Raw genomic sequence first — 21648 nt, 5'->3', positions numbered from 1 at the left:
CTTGTAGTCCACGGGTTTCCGGAGGGTCCTGAGGGGCCGAGGAGTGGGCCGGAGGCGAAGGAGATTGTGCGCATGTGCTTATATGTGTCAAAACCCGTAGGGGTCACTGGGTAATGTAGTCCTTTGTTGTCGGGGCAGGGGATGGCGGAGGCGGGGCAAGGGGCGTACTCCTCGTCCTCGTTCGCGTCAATCATGAACACGGGGCGGGGCGGGAGGACCAGGCGCCCGACTACGTCCTGCCCTGCCGGAAGTGGAGGTGCGGGTTCAGCCGCGGGCTCGGAGCGGGTGAGGCGCGCGGAAACACCGGCGCCGAGAATCGGTGGGGGCGGGTGGCGGACGCCGCACCTGGGGCCATTTGAGGGGATCCCCTGGGGCCCGAAGGGTGTTTGTCAGGCGGTACAGAAGGGAACACCTTGGAGAGGGGAGAAGGGGAGGGTACGCCCTGTCTAGGGGAGCTTGTTTGGCGACCCGGAGCTCCCAAGTCGGGGGGTAGGGGAGGGCGGGGTTCTGGACCGAGTGTCTTTTCGCTGGTGGCGCGGACTCCGTTTGGGCTGTTATTTAAGAATTGGCAGAGTTAAGTCGGGTGGGCCTCGGTTAAAGGTATGAGTCGATTTAAAAGGTGGAGGGCCCAGGAGAGGGTGGGGTGCAGGAAGCTTGGGAGCGTTTGAATGTTTTGCGGACCCAGGAGACCACAAGGAACTGGATGAAGGGCTGAAGGTGGACCTAAATTTCATTCGATCCCTATCCTTCTGCCTCCCTGTTCTTGCAGCCCCTGCCCGGATGGCAGCAGTAGTTCTAGGGGGAGACACCATGGGCCCCGAGCGTATCTTCCCCAATCAGACTGAGGAACTAGGGCCGCACCAGGGTCCTACGGAAGGCACTGGGGATTGGAGCAGCGAGGAGCCTGAGGAAGAGCAGGAGGAAACGGGGGCAGGCCCAGCTGGCTACTCCTATCAGCCCCTGAACCAAGATCCTGAACAAGACGAGGTGGAGCTGGCACCGGTGGGGGATGGAGAAGATGTAGTTGCTGATATTCAGGATCGGATCCAGGTATGGCGGAGGAGGCACTGCTCTGGCCAGGTGAAGCTGGGATCCCCGAAGGGCTGGCCCTGAACTGTCTTCTCTGGCTCTGCAGGCCCTGGGGCTTCATTTGCCAGACCCACCATTAGAGAGCGAGGATGAAGAGGAGGAGGGAGCTACAGGATTGAGTAACCACAGCTCTATTCCCATGGACCCAGGTAAAGAGAGCATTCTTTCATTTTGGAATAATGATGGAGGAAAGGGACTGGTCAGACCCAGTAAAGGGAAGTCACGGAGGAACAGCCGGTTCCTAAAACAAGTTTGTAATCTAAGATTCTACAGACTCCAGAATCCAGGTAAAATGCTATTGTGCTGGACTTGGGTGATGGGCAGGCTTGCCTGGAAATAACAAGATGGATTTGGTCACCTTCCTAGCCCAAGGGTTATGGGTTAACTCAAAGAATGGAGAGCAGAGCTGGTCCCACAGTTTCTATCCCCTGACCATTCTCTGTGATTTCAGAACATGTGGAGCTGGTGAAAAGGACGATGGCTGGAGTAAGCTTGCCTGCGCCAGGAGTTCCTGCCTGGGCTCGGGAGATATCAGATGCCCAGTGGGAAGATGTGGTACAGAAGGCCCTCCAAGCCCGGCAGGGGGCCCCAGCCTGGAAGTGACTACCCTGCGAGCTGCCTTACCTCCCTGCATTCCAGGCCAGAACCAGCACAGGACTGAACACATCCCTGGTTGTAACGTCCATCTCCATCTTTCCCATCTGCTTTTCACATCAAGGCAAATCAGACTTCTTCTCAGAGACCCACTTTATTCAGTTCTGTACATATGGGGACATCGGCCCAAGCCCAACCCATCCTAGCATGTATCACTCTGTGGAGAATAAAGCACCCTATGTACACAGCCAAAAGCTGCACTGCCTGTGCCCCTGGAACCTGGGTCTGGCCCTCCTCAGCCCCTTGCCCCGCCAAGGTGTCCGAAAGGGACAAATGGGGGCCTGCCCATCATCAGCACAAACAAGGAAATAAATAGGTGTTGGGGGAGCCATGCTTGGGGCACTGCTCCCTCCTAGCTTTGGGAACCAACAGCACAGGAAAGCAGTCAGCCCCAGGGTGGTCCCTGCCATGTCTGTGATCCCAGGGCTGCTGCTCACCAAAGAGGGGGCACAGGGTAGGGTATTTGTTCACCCCCTTCTCTTGGTCCATCCGGGCCCTGTATTCATCACCTATTGTCCATAGCCTATGCTTTTCTCCTTTTGACCTCCCATGTTCTCTTGGTCAGGCAGGGGTTAAGAGAAAATAATTCAACCCCATCAGCCTGCACACTGCTGGGGCTGGGGGCCTACTTGTGCCTTTTGGGGGTTGGCTCCCCTCCAGCTACTCCAGGGGCCAATGGGGCTTGACATAACTTTGGTGAGAGCCATCTCCTGCTGCTCCCTATATGCTTCTGCAGGGGAGGGAGAGAAGGAAGGACACCTGGAGTTCAAATGAGGAGAAAGGGAAGGGGAGAGGAGCCTATGTATTCCTGTGTGTATTTCTCAGAGCAGCCTCAGGTCGCTGTGGGGTTAGGAGCAGGAGGGGGACAGGCATCCCCAAGTTGTCTGAGCACGGAGGACCTCAGTGCTCAGCCTGTCTGTACTAGCCACAGGGAGGCATGAACACATTTGGGGGAGAAGAGGGACCATTGTGTGAGGGTCCCCGCTTCAAGTGCCGCATCCCCTCCCTAGAGTAGCTAGAGAGGCACTGCTTTGCCCCAAGTCAGCCAGTGGGGAGCAGAGGGTGGAGGGCCAGGGCAGCGTCCCAGGGCTGAGTGGGCTGTGGCCCTGTGGTAGGATGGCAAGGGGGTCAGAGAGCCTCCTGGCTGGCAGTTAGGAACTCTTCCGCCCGCTTGTGGGCCTCCAGCGCCTTGATGGTGTACACGTCCTGGGGCAGCTCTGACTTCCGCCGCAGCAGTACCTTCTCCTTCTTGATGTCCTTCAGCATCTGTGTGTGGGTGCGGGGAAGGTGAGGGATGCTGACCAACTCCCAACAGGTTCTGTGGTTTCCTCCCCTTATTCCTTGGCTCCCGTCTCCCCTCCCTTCCGGAGCTCTTACTTCTGCTCCCCACTCCCTCTGTGCCTTCCCACCTGCACGGCCTCTGTCTCCACTGTCCTCTTCAGAAGCTGGATGTCCTCTGCCGTGGGGGTCTCTGTCTCCATCGAGTATACAGGAGGCAGTGGTGGCGGGGCTCGAAACATGGGATACTGACAAGGAAAGGAGAGCCGCGGGCAGGCGCTGAGAGCCACTTCAGAAGCTGCTGGACCCGTCTGCTTCCTGTGCCTCCTCAGACAAACCCTCCCTCAGCCACATGGGGCCCCGGAGTTCAGGGCAGTGGCGGCAAAACCTCACCTGGGGATTAAGTCGGGCCAGCTCCTCGATCTTTTGCCACATCTCTTCTCTTTCCTTCATTCGGAACCGGCCCCTGAGGGAGCAAGGACGGGGTGGAGCGGGGGAGGTGGGCTTGAGAGAGAAGCAAAGGGGCCCGGGGGGTGAAGACGGAAGCCCCCAGGTAGAGAGACACTCACTTCTGTTTCTCTGCCTTGTACTGTTGTGTGCAGTCATCGAACAGCTTCTGGTTCATCTCCATAAACAGCTTCAGCGCATTGTATATCAGCCCATGGATTGTCCTGCCGCCAGGAAGAAGGGTCCGGTGTAGGAGGCCTCACGGACACCGAGGGCAGTGCCAGGACCCCAGTCGGCTCTCTCCTGGGAGGGGTCTCTGCTAAGGGTTTTCACAGACCTCTGCGGTGTAAGCTGCTCTCTCTAGCCAAGTCATGTGACTGGAGACCGCCATTTCAGGGTCTTTATAGCTAACAGTCCGCCTGTCTATCCTTGGCCTCCCATGCTCCAAGACCTACCTTCTTCCCACCACTTCCTAGCCTCTGGCCGGCTCCCAGCAGCACTTGCGTTCAGCACGAAAGCCTCTACAACACTGGGATTCAGCACATGCTAAAAAGATCACATGGGCTTCTCGGAGCACGGCATTAGGTCTCCAAAGCTGCAGACTATCTGGCCGTGAGAAAGGGTCTAAGTCCGCTCCGCTAGATGGTACCACAGCCCTGTCTCATACACCGGCCTCCTCCCGGGCAGGTCCTCAAGGGCCCATCAGCGTGCAGTGGGCGCCAGCCGCCCCTGCCCCCACCCCGCTCGGTGACCAGATGAGGCCACTGGCTCTTCAGTTCTCCCACACCCTCACAGGCTCCAAAACCAGAGTCCCACCGCCCAACCCTGCCCCAGCCCCATACTTGTTCCAGTGGCTCTTGGAGTTCCTGTAGAGGGCAGGGAACATGATGGGTAGGACTCGGGCGGCATTGTCACTTATCAGGCTCATGATGTACTCATTGTTCCAGTAATAGAGGGCACGCTCCGCCACCTGGTGGGGACAGGTGGGACTCAGCAGGGATACGGGTCGCTCTGCTGGAAACCCTCCTCGGTTTCTGGGAGGCGGGACGGGGCTGTGCTGGTCTGAGTCTCACCTGGAAATGGGGGCTGGAGACACACTTGGCAAGCTGGCGGAAGAGTGGTTCCATCACTTTGCTGAACTCTGAAGGTTCAATGACATCCAGAATCTCCTCGAGCTCATTCAGGAACATGACTTCTTTGGGGCTGTGGGTCTTGGGCCAGAACTTGAGAAGTCCTACAATCACCTGTGAGAAGAACAGGACATGGGGAGAAAATTCTCCCTCAACACCTGCCTGCTTCTGCCGGAAGTCTTCCTGCCCTTTCTCCCCACCCTGGTGGGCACAGCTTGGGTGCCCCCCGCCAACTGCTCACGTTTCTCTGACCTGGATTTGTTTTCTAGGTATATATAGGTTATCGTCCTCCTTCAGAGAGGAAAGCGTGTCACCTGTTGGGCCACATTCCTCCTGAGCCCCTGCTTATGGCATTACTCGATAGACAGGCTGGCAAGTCTAACTGACAAGAAGAGGTGTCCTGGGGCTGGGAAGGGGAATTACCGGCTCTGTGAGACTGCTCTCCTTCTCCAGGAACTGTACCACACAGTAAGCCAGCTGCAAAAGGGTGAGGTAGAAAGGAGGTGAGGTACAGGGCCCAGGTCTCAGAGATGTCAGGGACAGAAGCAAAAGCCCAGAATGGAAGAAGAGGTGTAAAGAGAAATCATCCCACCCACTCCTTCTGCCACCCCCATCCCAGCTGGAATACCTTCCCCTCCCTCTCTGCTGTCAGGCAGGGACCATCAGGAGGAAGGCGGCTCACCTGCGGGTGGTAGACACTCAGGGACTTGACCTTGTGAAGGGGAAGCAGGACACGGATGAGGAACATCTTGTGCTCTTCCTTAAGGGGCAAGGCAAAGCCGTTGATGATGCTAGGAGTTACGGGAGGTTGGTTAGGACCAAAGGGCCGCGTCCAAGTTCAGTGTTCCAATCCTCCCAACCTTCCTCAGGCATGCGTGTCCCCACACCCCCTTCACCTGCCAAGGATCTCGAGGAGCTCAGCAATGCCGTTGTGATGCTCTGTCTCATAGATGAACCTGAGGGAAGAAAGAAAGGCTCTCCTGACAATCCCTGATGTCCCTGCAGCTCTCTGCAGAATCCCCCTACCTTCTGCTCCCACCCCAACTTAGCAAGGCTTGCTTTGCTCCTAAGCCTGGCTCCTGGCCTCACCTGTAGAAGATGTGGTTGATCTGCCTACGGATATAAGCCCGGAGCCCCAGAAACTTGCCATAGATGCGATGCAAGATGGTCTTGAGGAAGTCCCGCTCTCGAGGGTCCTCACTGTCAAACAGGTCCAAGAGCTGCGAGCCGGCAAGGGGAAAGGTGGTGGGTGAGGCAGGAGCCAGGAAAAGGCCAGGGCTGGGGAGACACAGGGTCCTAGCCAGGGGACACCCAGAGGTTCTCTGGATGGGGGGTGGGGACAAGTCCCTGGCGAGCAGACTGCTGCTCTCACATGGCTCTCCCCAGCGTGATGTCTGGGCGTGCACGTTTACATGCCCCACTGCCGGGGCACAGGTAACTCTTGCTTGTTTCCTTCAGTTACGCTGGAAGCTTCTTGAGAGCAGAGAGGTTTGTTTATCCAACCCTCCACCACCAGTCGCTTTGTACCGGACCCGGCTGAAAGCCCATATACTCAGCAGATGGAGAAGGAGCGGGGCCTGCAGCGAGGGCTGCGGGGCTAGAGCTCATGCACTGGAAGAAGGGCAGGACGGGAACTTCAGGGACTCACAGCAAGGACAAACTTCTGGTCGATATACTTCTTGGCTATGTTTGGCTGGAAATCAGGAGACTCAAGGAAACGTAAGAAGAACTCATACACGAGCTGTCGGGGACAATGAGCATCCGCTTAGGGGGCGTTCCCCAAGAGCTGGGCGATTCCGCACCCCCCGGCTGCAGGTCTCTGAGCGCCCCATTCCCTGCAGCCAGGGCCCGCCTGCCCCCTCACTCCGATACCTGCAGATGGGGCCAGGCAGCTTCCAGGGTGGGCTCATCCTCTTCAGGGTCAAACTCGGCCCCGGTGGGGTTTGATGAAGGTGGCAGCGTCCGGAAGAGGTTCACTGAAAACTGAGGGGCAGGACCCAGGTGAGAGCTCCCGTCCAGGCTTCTCCACAGCCGCTGGCCCTGCCCGCTCCCCCCTTTGCCCAGTGCCCACCATGGTGACCGCCTCAGGGTAAATGGCCTCCGTGACGACATCGCGGCTGTGGGTGATGTACTCCACCATCTCGTTGAGTCCTGCCCGCTTCACCTCCTTGAATTTGAGGTCACTGAGCGGATCTGATACAAAGTCAAAGAGGACGCAGCACTGGCGCAGCTTCTGGATAAAGAGCTCCTCCCGCTCCTGGGTGGGCGAATCTGGGGGTGGCGAGGCAACAGTCATATTCTCCTCCCCGGCCCTTCGCTGCCAGGCGCCACTTGCCTTACAGAACTTTCCCCTACCCCGACCTGCTGCCAGCCTGCTCCCCTGGCAGCCCCAGCCCCGGCGGAACTCCCTCTCACACATTCTGCAGAACTTCCATCCCTCCAAAATACCCCAAGCCTCCATTCGGCCAATGCCCTGTGACCCCTAGGCCTGGTGCACCAGCCCCCTTGACCTTTTCCAAGTACCTTTCAGGGCAGGAAGCTTCTGCAACTCCCGATTCTTGCTGAGATTGAAGCGGGATGAGCTTTGCCGTCGCTCCTTCTTGACGATCTGGGGCCCTCCGGAATACTTGATTTTGCTGAGTTGTGTCGGGGGTGGCGTGCTGTTGCTGGGACGCTTGTTGGATGATGGGGGCTGGGGCTGGGGCTGCGGCTGCGGCTGCGGCTGCGGCTGGGCCTAGTCAAACAAGTGGGTCGTTGAAGTCGGCTCCCCGAGGTACGCCTCCCACCCTGGGCCGCCGCCCATCCCTCCGTCCATTTAGGCCTGTATAGGCCTGGGCAGCCAAGCAGCTGTCTCCTACCCTGGAGCAGCTCTGGTCAGCATCAGAGATAACTAACATCTATTATCCCTAGAAGAGAGGGGTCAGGAAGCGGTGTCTTCCAAAATGGTGCCCACTGCCTGTGCATCAAGAGCCTTCGAAATGTTCTAGTTCATGAACAGCAAGTCTGCCTGATTCTCCCTCTGCTTATGCTCTCTCTCTGACAAATAAATAAAATCTTAAAAAAAAAAAAACAAGAAAAGGAAAAGAGAAAAATCCTTCATATAAAAGAAGGCTTTGTGGGGTGCCTGGGTGGCACAGCGGTTAAGCGTCTGCCTTCGGCTCAGGGCATGATCCCGGCGTTCTGGGATCGAGCCCCACATCGGGCTCCTCCGCTGGGAGCCTGCTTCTTCCTCTCCCACTCCCCCTGCTTGTGTTCCCTCTCTCGCTGGCTGTCTCTACCTCTGTCGAATAAATAAATAAAATCTTTAAAAAAAAAAAGAAGGCTTTGTGTGCACTTTTACAGCCCTATTTATAATGATAGATAGATAGATAGATAGATAGATAGATAGATAGATAGATAGAAGGAAAATCATGGAGTTAGAATTATGTTTATAAAAACTAGGTACTAAATGTAATCACACATGGTTCAGCTGTGGAAAATATTTACACAGCCATAGTAATTTGCCCAAAATTGGTGATAAGTATTTTGGGAGCATGGGAAATGTCTGGGTTGGAGATCTAAGGCACTGAGGCCTTAATTTTCCATAGTAGAAAGTCAATAGATAATATCTAACACTCGAAAATTAAAGGAAAAAAAAGCAGTAGAAGAATCTTATTTGGAAGTATAGAAGTCAATTTCCAAGGAAAGGGGAGTTGAAAGTGGTCGCCACGGAACAACAGGAGAACAGGGGGCTCAGCAGGGACTGTTCTCTTCATTATAAAACCAAGGGTCCTACCTGACTTTCCTGACAATGTACATGTTGTCATGTTGACAAAAATTTAAAATAAAACGAAACGAAGCCTAAAACTACGTAATGACAGAAAATTGCTTCCTATACGGATAATGCAAAACTGTATGTGCAGAATGAGCTCACCCACACTCTGACACACGCACGGAAAGCAAAACCCAGTGAAGGAGGAAGAAACGAGAGCAAGTCCACCACTGTGTTCATGACCGTCTCCCGTTGTAGCACAATATGTGACTTTTTTCTACTGTTCTCAATGTTGTACTAGCTGACCCTTCTACACAATTGGAGAAAAACTGCTGATTTTTAAAAGCTATCTCCTGACTTCCTCCCAGACACGGGTGTCGGAGCCCCACAAAGCCCATTTTTCAGAGGGCTACACACAGGTGTGTGTGGGGCTGTCCACCCCCAGGTCCTGGCAGGTAACCACCTGTGGGAAGAGGGCAGAGCGGAGCCACAGGACAACCCTTGCCCCCAGGACTGCAGCGGGACCAGAGGACTGAGGCCATGTCCAGCTGGCCGCCACACCACAGGAGAAGTTGACCTTCTGTCCTCATACCTGCCATCCCCACCACTCCTCCAGCCTCCTCCCCAAAATCTGACTTCCTACCACAACAATGGGAGAATGGGAAATCCTCTGGGATAGGGGGAAGGGACGAGGACAGAAACGCTATGCTTTGTAGGCTCTGAATTTTTTATAGAAACGATTATGTCAAGCTTGTGACCTATCTGGGGATCAGAGGCGAGGAGACAACGCACTGGAGCCAGCCCGGGGCAGGCCTGTGGGTGCAGGGTAGCTCATTACCTTTCTGGCCATCTGGCCTTCTCCTCCACCTGAAACGACCGCTCCAGACACTACTCTGACTAGGGGAGTGCAAGGAAATGGGGCAAGAGCAGCCGCCACACTCCTCTCCTGCCGTGACCAGCGCTCAGCCAGTGTGATGTTGGGTAGACTGTGAAAGGCACCCTGGAGTCTGGGGTCTCTCCCCCTGCATCTGGCACATGGGTCATACCTCAGGGAGGGATAGGGGAGAGAGGCAGAAGGGTGGGAGACCAGAGCTCGGAGTGGATCAGACCCACCCCTGCTTCGGGCCTTCATTTCCCTGTTGTAGGAACAACCAAACCCTTATCTGTGGAGCTTAGTGATCAAAAGCACGGACGCATGCTAGACTGCCTCGGTTTGACTCCTGCTCTGTCATTTACTAGCCAAGTAACCTCCAGAAAGTCATATAGTCTGCCTGCCTCAGTTTTCTCATCTGTCAAGTGGGGATGACAACAGTACCTACCTCATAAGGTTGTAATAAGGATTTAGGGGAACATCATATGGCTCACAGGAGTGCTTTACGAGAAGTATCTTCTACTATTATCACGATTAATTATTTCCCATTCCTGGATTTTAGGAATGCAATCTGGAAATCCCTAAAACTAGCACACCTCAAATGTTCCCATGGGTCCATTATCTTCCTTAGTCTAAAATGGGAGAACCCAAGGGGTGCCGGAGTGATTCAGTCAGTTACACGTCTGACTCTTGATTTTGGCTCAGGTCATGATCTCAGGGTTGTGAGATCGAACCCCATGATGGGCTCCATGCTGGGCTTGGAGCCTGCTTAAGATTCTCTCTCTCCCTCTGCCCCTCCCTGCCTTCTCTCTCCTCTCTCTCTAAAAAAAATAAATACATACAATGGGGGCACCCAAGAAAGCATTTCATCTTTCAAGATCCATTTAAGTCCCACCCTCTTCCAAAAACCCTTCTCAACTCCAACCCTTTGGTGTCCAGTCCCTACCCCTGACCTCTCAACACTACTTGTCTGTTTCACTGGTTCTGTGACCATCCCTGGTAATGCTTCTTGCTTGGTGTGTTCACATATCCAACTCGGTAAGTGCCTTGAAAGCCAGGACCCTGGTTTGCACCCCTCAGGGTCAGCACTGGCACCTAACAGGCATTCAATGAAGGGCTGGATGGTTGATTGACAGGGGGCCAAGCCCAGACCTTTCCTGTCCCAAGTCAGGACCCATCAGAACAGAGCACTGTGCAGTGTCAGGGGCAGAGTAGGAGGGAGGAACATTAGTGATACCAGGGCGAGGGGCTCAGTGTCAGCTGAGGTACGAAACTCTGAGGGAGAGCGTATCTCTCTCTGTCTTCCCAGATAACACAGACGCCCTTCACCTCCACAAACCTCACACTGAGGAGAGGTCCAGGGAAAGGAGGCACTGGCCCCAGAAAGAGAGAAGCAAGGCCTCAGTTTTCTCTGCTAACGTAGAAATGGACAAATCTCCAAGGAAGGTTAAGAGAACAGAGGGCTGAGTGGCTAAAAATCAAAGTTTAAAAACCAATAGGTTGATACCTAAGGTCTCTTCCCTACTAGGATTGCATCGTTGAAGGCGGGGGTGGCCCGAGAGCAGCTGAGCTTAGCCTGCCCTGCCCCACCCCACCGGGCCACCCTGGTTTTATAAGAACCAGTGGCTCCCGGGCCCCAGACACAAGGAGCATCTGAGAGACAGCTGGTCCAGCCAGCAGAGCGCCTGGCTGCCAAGCCTCAAGGAGACATTCCCTGGTCTATTCACTCTTCACTGGGAGACATGCTTGTCAGAAGGGAGGTATAGGGCTGTGCCAGGGGCTCACTTCATGTTCAACTCTTTCTCCTAAAAGCTTCAGCTTGCTTTCTTTCTTTTTACATTTTCTAAAGATTTTATTTTTTAGTAATCTCTATACCCAACATGGAGCCTGAATTTACAACCCCAAGACCAAGAGTTGCATGCTCCGCTGACTGAGCCAGCCAGGCGTCCTGGAAAAGCTTCAGTTTGTTTTTTCTTAAGATTTTATTTATTTGAGAGAGAAAGAAAGAGAGCACACTGGAGGGGGAGGAGCAGAGGGAGAGGGACAAGCAGACTCTGTGCTGAGCTCGGAGCTGGAGGTGGGGCTTGAGCCCATGACCCCGAGATTACGACCCAAGCCAAAATCAAGAGTCAGACACCTGACTGACTGAGCCACCCAGGAGCCCTAAAGCTTCAGCTTTTAACTTCTCTACTGACCTGGGATGGAGATGGGAAGCAACTGATTCCCCGGGAACCTTCTGGGTAGACACTGACCAAAGAGGCATGGGTAGACACTGACCAAAGAGGCAAGCCAGCCAACCTGCTCTCCGCCCCCTACTACATTCTGCCTGGTCCCACTTCTGAGACTCTGTAGTGGCCATCTCCTCTGCATGAGGTCCTTCTCCTCCCACCAAGAAGCCTTCCCAGATTCAGGCCTCCAGCAGTCAAGTGGGACTTCAAACTTATGCAACAAGTTCACATTCAAGAGACTGCAACTAAACTTGCCCACTCTGAACCAACCCTAGTCCAAACTAATCCTAAAGCAGCCACCATTAACAATCAAACCCAAATATTTAAACATAAAGTAGGAGGCAGAAATAGAAATCAAGTACTATAGAAACTATTATGGGGTCCTGGTTGGCTCAGTCCGTAGAGCGTGCAACTCTTGATCTCAGGGTTGTGAGTTCAAGCCCCACACAGGTGTAAAGATTACTTTAAAATAAAATCTTTATTTTTTTTAAAGATTTTATTTATTTATTTGAGAGAGAGAGAGAGCATGAGTAGGGGGAGGGGTAGAGGGAGAAGCAGACTCCCCACTGAGCAGGAAGCCCAATGCGGACTCCATCCCATGACCCTGAGATCATGACCTGAGCCAAATGCAGACACAACCGACGAACCACTCAGGTGCCCCTAAAATAAAATCTTTAAATGGGCACCTGAGTGGCTCAGTTGGTTAAGCACCTGCCTCTGGCCCAGGTCATGGTCTCAGGGTCCTGGGATCGAACCCCACGTCGGGCTCCCTGCTCAGTGGGAAGTCTGCTTCTCCCTCTGCCTCTCCCCCTGCTCGCTCTCTCTCTCTCTCTTGCTCAAATAAATAAAATTGTTTAAAAAATCTTAAAAAAAAGAAAAAGTATTGTAAGGGGTGCCTGGCCGGCTCAGATGGTAGAGCATGCGACTCTTGATCTTGGGTTCCTGAGTTCAAGCCGCATGGTGGGCAAAGAGCATATTAAAAAAAAAAAAAGTATCGTAAGAAAAAGATGAAAGGTAAAAATAACAGTGAAAAACACAAGATTGGGACACCTGGCTGGCTCAATCAGAAGAGCATGTGACTCTTGATCTTGGGGTCATAAGTTTGAGCCCCACGCTGGGGGTAGAGACTACTTAAAAAAAAGTTTAAGCGGGGCACCTGGGTGGCTCAGTCTTAAGCGTCTGCCTTCAGCTCAGGGCGTGATCCCGGAGTTCTGGGATCGAGCCCCATGTCAGGCTCCTCCACTGGGAGCCTGCTTCTTCCTCTCCCACTCCCCCTGCTTGTGTTCCCTCTCTCGCTGGCTGTCTCTCTCTGTCAAATAAATAAATAAAATCTTAAAAAAAAAAAAAGTTTAAGGGAAAAAAAAAGAAAAACGCAAAAATTAACCTCATCACTTTTGCTTAATGAATTAACTAGTCAAATAAAGATCATTTTAGTTTAAGACCCCCAAGATCATAGAGGCCTTCTCTCCTATCCTGACATCCAGAGCTCTATCTAGCTGTGCTTATCTTCTCCTTTCATTTACTGATTAAACATCATGCTAAGCCATAGAGATCAAAAGGGGTGTCCTCAGAGAGCTCACAGTCCAGTGGGCGAGACCAACATGCAGGCAGCTTGGGAGCAGGGAAATGAAAAAGCCGAGAGCGCCGCTGCGGATCTGGGAACACACACTCTGGCTGAACAATTAGTGAAGACGCTCTGAAAAGGGTGACTTCTGATGTGGCTCTCAAAGGACAAACGTGCGTTTAGCAGGCAAAGAAACAGAGCAGAAAAATAAAGTAGTCCACGCCCATGGAATCTCATCGGTAAGGGCCCAGGGTCATAAAAGGGCTTATATCGGAGAATGGGAAGTCCAGCGGGGTGAGAAACCAGGAGGGGTGCTGGAAGAATGGGGTGGGGCCAGCTCACAGGGGTCCAGAGTGTGAGTTTGAATTGTAACCTGTAAGATTTTTTTAATTTAATTTAATTTAATTTAATTTAATTTAATTTATTCGACAGAGAGAGTGCGGGCAAAAGCTGGGGGAGTGACAGGCAGAGGGGGAGGGAGAAGCAAGCTCCCCGCTGAGCAAGGAGCCCAATGGGGGGGCGGGGCTTGGTCCCAGGACCCTGAGATCATGACCTGAGCCGAAGGTAGACGCTTCACCAACTGAGCCCCCCTAAGTAGAGGACTGAGAAAACAAAAAAATGTTTTTAGGGTAACAACTCTGGCTACTGGGAGGACAGGCTGAAGTGGATGAGACTGGGGTAATTTCTTCCGTCCTCTGTCCCTGCTTCCGGAACTCAGGACAGGGCACAGGACATAGAAGAGTCCAGGCAGGGAGCTGCTTTCTCCAGAGACAGACCAGGAAGGACCACTGCCCGCAGCAGTGGGTCAACAGTGAGTCTGACCTAATCTCTCAAGGCTCCTTTCCGCTCTAAGACTCTTCAAGAATCTTGTCATCATGTCATTAAGAACACGGGAGAACTGGCTCGTAAGCCACACAACACTGGGTTGCATTCCAGCTCAACTGTTTACTGGCTGAGTAAATGCTATTTAACGTCACTAAGCCTCAGTTTCATCTGTGAAATGGGATGATGACGATAATGGAATGACCTCAGGGGAGTGTTGTCTAGATTAAATGAGATCAAAAGATTAAATGCAAGCAAAGGTCTTAGGACAGAGCCTGGTTGAACAGTGTCTGTTCTCAAATTCAAGTCAACCCAACACCTGTGAACATGACCTTATTTGGAAACAGGGTTTTTGCAGACATAACCAAGCTGGGGTGGGCCTTAAATCCCATATAGTTAGTGTCCTCATAAGAAGAGGGAAATGCAAGGGCACCTGGGGGGCTCAATCGGTTGAGTGTCAGACTCTTGATTTGGGCCCAGGTCATCATCTCAGGGTCCTGGGATCAAGCCCCCCCACACCCCCCCGTAGGACTACCCACTGAGCGGGGCGTGTGCTTATCTCCCTCTCCCTCTGCCCCTCCCCCTGCTCACACTCTCTCTCTCAAATGAATAAATAAATTTTAAAACAAGAAGAAGAGGGAAATGTGAACACAGAGACGCAGGGGAGAACCCCATATGAAGACGGAGGAGGAGACTGGAATGATGTATGCACAAGCCAAGGAACATCAAGCATTGCTGAGAACCACCAGAAGCTCGGGACAGAGGCATGGGAGAGATTCTTTCCCAGAACCTCCGAGGGACATGGCCTCTGACATGTCGATTTCAGATATCTGGCCTCCAGGAGTGTGAAAGAATCAATCTCTGTCATTTGAAGCCACCTAGTTTGTGGTCATTTGTTATGGCTGCCCTGGCAATCTACCACACAAGTGAACTGCTGAAGAAAATAAGGGGCGGCTGCTATCTATCGTTACTAGGCTCAACTGAGAAAGCTCTGGCGAATGCATGACACAGGGTGAATCTGGCTAGAAGAGCCCCAAATTCTGGACTACAGAAAGCGAGGAAAGGACTGTGCCAAATGGCTTTGGATGACCTAGGCCTGGTAGCCCGGCCCCCAACTTTTCTACCATCCCTCTGCCTGGGGCCCCACGGGGACATGCCTGGACAATCGCACACAACTCCTGCTGCTGCCTCCTACCGGTGAGCCCTGGGCAACACTTCACAGAACGGAGCCCAAGGGGAACTCAGCACTCTCCTTTTCCAAAAGGCCTTGTATCAACCCACTGCCTTTAACCCATGGGTCCAGAAAGGTAGTGGAGAAATGCCCGTAGTTGGTCTCAGCATCTTTCTTCGCCTGTTTGAGCTTTCACTTTCCTACCTAGGAAAGGAGAGGGGTAGACTCTAAGGTTACTTCCAGCACTTTTTTGAAGTTGATTGGTTTGCTTATTGGTCACTAATGCATTCAAATACTGGTACCGCTGGTGTGCCAGGCCCTTCGGCATGGAAGGGGGGCCTCACAGAGCTCACGTGCTAACACAAGAGTTAAAACTGATGAACAACGAATTCACATCAAATTCTTTAACTACAGCTGTGGTTCAATGCTGCCGTGGGGTGGTACTGGGTGCCAGAAGGGCAGACAGTGGGAGCCCCGACCACGTCCTGGTGGGGAGGGAAGGGGAGGTGGTCAAGGAAGACTGCTTTTAGGACAAGACATCCAATCTATCTAGTAACGTAACAAGGAGGAGTTAGTTAGGCAAAAGATGAGAACAGTCCCCTAACTATTCCTTTCTGTCCCTTTAAATCCTATTTCTAAGTCCCTCTTGCTGCTTTGAATGTCAGTTGCCAGCTCCCAGGCACCTTCCCTGTGGGTCCCACAGATGTCACCATTCTTAAAGGGGAGACTGAGCCCAGAGGGAGTGTTTTCCAGGAGCGCTGACTGATGATTTATTAAGAACCAACTGCATGAGGGGCACCTGGCTGGCTTAGTCAGCAGAAGCATGTGACTCCTGATCTTGGGGTCACGAGTTCGAGCCCCGCACTGGGTGTAGAGATTACTTTTTTTTTTTTTAAGATTTTATTTATTTATTTGTCAGAGAGAGAGAGCACAAGAAGGGGGAGCAGGAGGCAGAGGGAGAAGCAGGCTCCCCGTTGAGCAGGGAGCCCGACGTGGGACTCGATCCCAGGACCCTGGGATCATGACCTGAACCAAAGGCAGATGCTTAACCGACTGAGCCACCCAGGCGTCCCTAGAGATTACTTAAAAAAATAATATATATAAATAAAAATACTCCCCCACCTCCAAAAAAGAGCCAAGTGTACAAGCACACAGGTGTGGGGAAAAAGCAATGCACCGTCCAGCACACGCAGCTCCTCCCCTCAGAGTCCACAGTGTGGTGGAGAGAAACACATGTTGGACAAATAGTTACAGCACCGAGTGATAAGGCCTATCCCAGAGACATGTTCAGAGGACTATATAAGTGCAGAGGAAGGAAGAATTCATCTTTCGTGGTCCTCAACTCCCATGTCTGTAAAATGGGGAAAACCAACCCTGCTTCCTCTGATTACTTAAGTGAGGCCTAAAACGATGGTCAGAGGTGTGGGGCTGGGATCTCTTTAGAGGTGACAGGGACCAGAAGTACCTAGAAAAATCTAAATCCAGGGTTAACCCCAAACACTTGTTAATCGATCTCTTCTTCCCCCAAAAACCCACAAGCTCTGCCCATAATTAGAGAGCTATTTCCTGCTGTCTTCCATTCCTCTGGAAGGTTTAGAACAGGAGAGAAGAAGCAGAGAAACCAAGGATCACCAGTTCCTGAGTAACAGGGGTGCTTGCTCAACGTGCCCACAGGACTGGCCACCATCTTGAGCAGCCCAGTGAGCACACTCCCAAACTTCCCGGGACATACTCTGGACTTAAGTCTCTCCACCCTCCAGTGCTCTCCCGGCTTGCCATTTATTGCTTTAGAGCCCTAGATTGCTAAGCTGTGCTGACCTCTGCTCCTGACTGGCCTTTAGCAGCAAATGATCAGAACCAAGGGCAGTGGGCCCAGCCCTGCCTGCCAGACTCAGGAATACCAGCCGCTCCCCACCCCCGGCCCTATCCTGAGCCACGCTGAAGCCACTCACGCCCCACGGAGCACCCGTGTACTTCTTCCTCTCTCCCCAGCACCTGATACCCCTCGCTTTTTGCCCTAAGGAGAAAGGAATTCGCATCACTCAAAGTTGGCAGTCAGAGAAATGACTTTCACGGGAAATGCTGGGGCGTCTGAAGACCTGCAGAGTCTCTTTGCTCTACACCAGCCAAAGGGGAAGGCTGCCCAGGGCAGCTACCTGGCTGGGCTGTCCAAGCCCCTCCCAGGCTGCGGAAATCCCCGTTCCTTCTGCCAGGATAACTTCTGGCCCCCCGGGGATCCCTCACCCACCAGCCGTCAAGCACTTGGAGCTGGTGCCTGCACCGTAACTAGGGCTGTGCCCATGGTCATTACCTCATCGGTGCTCTCGCCTCCACCATCCTTGCCCGAGCTGCTGGGCTTGGCCGTGCCTTTGGCAAGCTTGGGGGGCTCCTGAAGGAGGAAGATGGAGGTAGTTAGCAGATGCCAGGGGGAGGGAGAGGCCTCATCTGGACCCCTTACATCTGTGTTGTGATTATCCTTTGTCCAATGGAATCAATCAATCAGTCAGCATCACCGAGCATCTACATTGTACCCAGCCCAGGCGAGGAAGACTTGGGGTCCACAGAGGGAGAGTTGGTCCCTCCACACAGTCTGGAATCTGGTCAGGAAGACATCTCGAAGATAATTTAAGCAAGATAATGCTCGGTCACCTCACATGGCTGGTCTAAGAGCTGGGGCCTGGGAGGGCCTCCGTCCAGGAAGAACCAGGGCGAGGAGCTTTCAGGGGAAGTCCCATGGAACAAGCTACTCAGACTGGCTTCTGGCTCCAGCAGGCAAGAGGTGCCGAGGCTCTCATGCTGGAGGGGAGGGAGTCACCACTCTTCCCCAAAAGCCATCTGCAAAGACTTGGAAGCCTTTTTGGGAAATTACAAATCACACCCAGACTAGAGGGTGCTACTGGCCTAATCAGGTACAGGAATCATCCCAGGAACGCCCCAGTGGACAAGCACAGGGACAGCGATGGGGGTAAAACCCTGAACTGCTACAAAGACGAGCACTAGTCTGAAGTCTCCCTCGGGAACCAGGCCACTGGCTCAGAGCTCCGGCCTGCCCGGCGTCTCTTCCTATGCTTCAGGCCAAAAAAACCAACTGCGCAGGGACAGGACAGGGAAAATGTGAAAAAGACTTGGGGATTTAGGTCTGACTGCAAGCTCAACACAAACCATCCAAGTGCCGGGGCGTCACAGCACCCCGTGACCTTCCATCCAATTAACAGACAGAGTGTGGAGGGCTTGGCACTGGGGGGACGGGGAAGCGCCCCTGTCCTTGGCACTTCACGGGGCTATTTGGGAAGATCTGGTTCAGTCGTGAGCATCAGACTTTGGGAGGGACAAAGACAAATCCTAGGTTTTCTTCTGGCGAAATACAACCCATACTGGGAGTGGATTCAAAAGCCTGTCCTGAGAGCAACAGCTGCAAGGCTGGGATGGCTAACAATGGAAGGGAGGAGTCCCGGTGGTGGGTGAGCAAGAGGGGGTTTTACGAAGAAAGAAGAGCTGCCTGCAGACTAGAGATGCGACTTGTTCTATGTGGATCCAGAGGCCAAGAGCCATGGGCTGAAGTGGCAGGAAGACAGGCTGAGGCTCCAAACGAGGAAGGATTTTCTCCTAGACTAGCAGCACAGAAACGGGCTGCGAGCTCCCCAGTCCCGAGAGCCTTCGGGAGCAAAGGAGTATTCCTGACTCTTCTAAATCAGGGGCAGAAGGGATTCGAGCCCTAAATGAAGACTCGGTCGGAGGATCCTGGAAGTCACTTCCAGCTCTGAGATTCTGCCGCTCGATGGCACCTGGGCCCCTTCAGTGACAAATGTTAAGTCATAGTGACTATGGGGGCACAGGGATTTCTGCAAGAACAGAGCTCTGCGTGGGCTGGAAGAGGGGGCAGGGAAGAAGAGAGCCCTTCCCAGGTGTGGCGCAGCTCCAGGTGTCACAAGGCGCTCCTCCTTTGGGCCAAGCACCCTCTCCACTGCCCACTGACTAGGCTGGGCACACTGACCCCTTGCCAAGGGGCCAGGGAGTATGGCTCAGAGCGTGGGGTGTAGAGGAAAAGGATGAGGGGTGCAGGCAGGAGTCACTGAGGCGACAGTCCCCAAACGTGGGCCTCTTGGACAAAGCTGACCCATCTTTGTACCTGTTTCATCTCTGCTTGACCGCAAGCTCCTTCTCCTTTTAGCACTCCTCCACCAGCCCCACTGCTCAAACCTACCTGTCAGGGAGTGCTCCTAGGAGAGATCCCAGCTGCCTGCCTGCGTGCGTGCGTGGGCGTGTGTGGGGGCACGTGGAAGCCACGCCCACCACCCTTGCTCCGGGCTCTTGCAGAACAGGTGGAATGCACACACCCCAGCACACCCCAGCTCACCCCGGGGCAGCCCAGCAGTCAAGTGCCTCCCGGCACGGTGGTTTGGAGCCCACACTCCGCTTCGGGCCCAACTCTCACTAGCGCTATCACCGTAAGCAGGTTAACTAGGCTCTCTGAGCCTCAGTCCTCATCTTTGAAGTGACAACAGTCATATTACCCAATTCCCTTTAGCACACTGTCCGGCACATGAATAACCCAATGTTAGTCAATGTTATTACTATTATGAAAAACAAGAAGAAGGTGGAAAGGAGCTGGGGCACACCGCCGGGGAACCTAAAAGAGATAAGGAGGAAGGAAGCAAATCACCCTAATGGATTGACTCAGCACCCATCTATTGAGTGCCTACTGTGTGCAAGGAAGATGCCAAACCAAAATGGAGCTTAGTTACTATCTCAAGGGGGAAGAAAAGATTTGTTCACAATTAATTCCAGTCCAAGGGAACACAAAAAGACCCTAAGTGACCTATCAAGTCTTCTGCAAATCCAGGGGAGGAGGGAGAGCTCACTCCTAACTGAGGGTTCACGGAAGTCTTCAGGGAGAAGGCTGTGAAGGATGGCCAAGACTGGGACCAGCAGAGATGAAGAACAGGGAGAGTTGATGGTTCCAAAATAAAGACCCTCCGCCCACCCCTCCTCTCTGCTCCCACCCCATCCAGGCAAACCTCAGTCACATTGTCACCCCCCTCCCCTCAGGACTTGTTAACCACTGAAGGAGGCCAAATGCAACTGGAAATCAAAAGCTGAAAGTTAAACCTTAAAAGGAATCCAAGATGCCTGGCTCTGGGTACCCCAGTTCCTCCAAACTCTTTCCCAGCCAAATACTATGGGCAAATACCTATGGTCCTAGCGAGTCTAAGAATTTTTTCTTCTCAGTCACCTAGTAGAAGAAGGCTTTTTGCAGCTGGGACAGTATCTGTTCCGTTAAGACTAAAAACTACCAATGGGTGGGGACCCCACCAGCTTCCCCTGAATTCCCCACGCATCCACACTCCTTGAAGAAGCCCCTTAGCCTCAGGTGTGGCTGACTTGGGTGTGCATCGTTCCCAGCTACGCTGCCCAAACCACCTCAGCAGGCCCACTCCCCAAGGACACAGGGCCTGGGTGCAGCACGCCAACCTGCCCAGCCCAGGACCCCAGGAGCTTCCCTGCCTAGTACGCCATCACCAACCCTCCACTCAGAACCTCTGTCCCTGTGAGGTAATGGGGACAACCCAGAATCAGAGCTGCCTGCCAAACCTCTGAAAGCCCCAAGATAAAGAGTTGAACTGATAAAGGTCAGACACAGCAACCCAGCGACCCAGCCCATCAGAGGGCAAATGAAAGCAAGACACCTCTCAGGTCATAAAGTGGCTGAGCAGAGTGCCAGGCCAGAGCCAGCCCCCACCACGAGGGGCTAACCCCAGGAGAGGAGAAGCTGGGGGAGGCTGGAACTGGTATCCTAGCATCCTCTGTGTGAATCTGTACCTCAAAGGAACCACACCTCTGAGTCAGACCTCAGCAACAGCAGGAAATAGAAGGTAGAGAAAGGCAGGGATGAAGAACAGGGGAAGGCAGTATGGAGGTAGAAGAGGAAGGTAAAGAAGGCAACATCAAGAAACAGTCTGTATCAGGACACCAGGACAAAGTCAAGGGTGTCCAGGGGTGGCTGGCTGGCCTTTGGGGTAAGAAGGAAAACTAATCTGATAGTAAGGGCAGATTCCCAATTTGAGGGTAGTGTAGCCTAGAAAGGCAGGAATTCAGCACTGGTGCAACACTGGAAAAATGCAAACGTTATCCTAAGATTAGGAATAAGGGGAGGAGCTCGCTCAGATTAGGAAAGGTAATTGATTCAGGATGAACCTGCAAGTCGGTTGATGCCTGTTAGGGAGGCTTTGGTACAAAGGAGGCCTTTAAATCAAGAGACCTGATATTGCAGCTGGGCCTCCAAGTAGGCTGTGTGACCTTGGCCAAGTCCCTTCCCCTATCGGGGCTTCAGTCTCCTCATCTGTATCACTAAGGATTGCACTGAATGCTCTCAGAGGTCCCTTCCAGCACTGACGTTCTGAGGTTCCATCAACAGAAGGAAGGGCTCAGTCCTGGCTTACAAGTTTGTGTGTGAAGGAAGAACTAGAGGGAGGGGCCTAGGCCAGATTTGGTGGAGGAGAGAGAAAGCAGAGCAGTTCTAGGTCAAGGAGCTTGGCGGGGAGGGAGAAGGGGCTGTAGGGTACGGTGGAGAAGGCCGGCCCAGGCCCAGGCCCAGGCGTGTAAGAAGAGAAGGGGCTGCGCGCAATGGGGGGCGGGGGGGGGG

At 53.3% G+C, this 21648-nt stretch overlaps 2 protein-coding genes across 5 annotated transcripts in view; one reads left to right on the top strand and one right to left on the bottom strand.

Moving 5' to 3' along the window:
• Positions 1-182: 182 nt before the first annotated feature.
• MEA1 (male-enhanced antigen 1) lies at positions 183-1937 on the top strand. 4 transcript variants are annotated; one of them, XM_008691895.2, is made up of 4 exons: positions 183-285; positions 770-1050; positions 1136-1238; positions 1541-1937. In XM_008691895.2, the coding sequence occupies exons 2-4, from the start codon at positions 781-783 to the stop codon at positions 1690-1692; spliced, it is 525 nt and encodes a 174-aa protein (XP_008690117.1). In that variant the 5' UTR covers positions 183-285; positions 770-780; the 3' UTR covers positions 1693-1937. The 4 variants fall into 4 exon arrangements, with proteins under 4 accessions (XP_008690117.1, XP_008690118.1, XP_008690116.2 ...); XM_008691896.2 differs by having other exon boundaries at positions 226-319; XM_008691894.2 differs by having other exon boundaries at positions 233-256.
• PPP2R5D (protein phosphatase 2 regulatory subunit B'delta) overlaps positions 1822-21648 on the bottom strand; it is a 20328-nt gene continuing 501 nt past the window's right edge. The window contains exons 2-16 of the mRNA XM_040643495.1: positions 17317-17394; positions 7122-7332; positions 6670-6869; positions 6471-6581; positions 6247-6339; positions 5688-5818; positions 5495-5554; positions 5281-5389; positions 5022-5075; positions 4542-4712; positions 4311-4438; positions 3591-3692; positions 3415-3487; positions 3153-3269; positions 1822-3009 (exon numbers count right to left, since the gene is read on the bottom strand). Coding sequence (XP_040499429.1) covers positions 2872-3009; positions 3153-3269; positions 3415-3487; positions 3591-3692; positions 4311-4438; positions 4542-4712; positions 5022-5075; positions 5281-5389; positions 5495-5554; positions 5688-5818; positions 6247-6339; positions 6471-6581; positions 6670-6869; positions 7122-7332; positions 17317-17394 — 1776 coding nt within the window. The 3' untranslated portion in view covers positions 1822-2871. The remainder of the gene's footprint in view (positions 3010-3152; positions 3270-3414; positions 3488-3590; positions 3693-4310; positions 4439-4541; positions 4713-5021; positions 5076-5280; positions 5390-5494; positions 5555-5687; positions 5819-6246; positions 6340-6470; positions 6582-6669; positions 6870-7121; positions 7333-17316; positions 17395-21648) is intronic.

The sequence above is a fragment of the Ursus maritimus genome, unplaced genomic scaffold (genome assembly GCF_017311325.1).
Source record: "Ursus maritimus isolate PB19 unplaced genomic scaffold, ASM1731132v1 scaffold_29, whole genome shotgun sequence".
Classification (NCBI taxonomy): Eukaryota; Metazoa; Chordata; class Mammalia; order Carnivora; family Ursidae; genus Ursus; species Ursus maritimus.
This window is presented reverse-complemented; position numbering and strand designations above follow the sequence as displayed.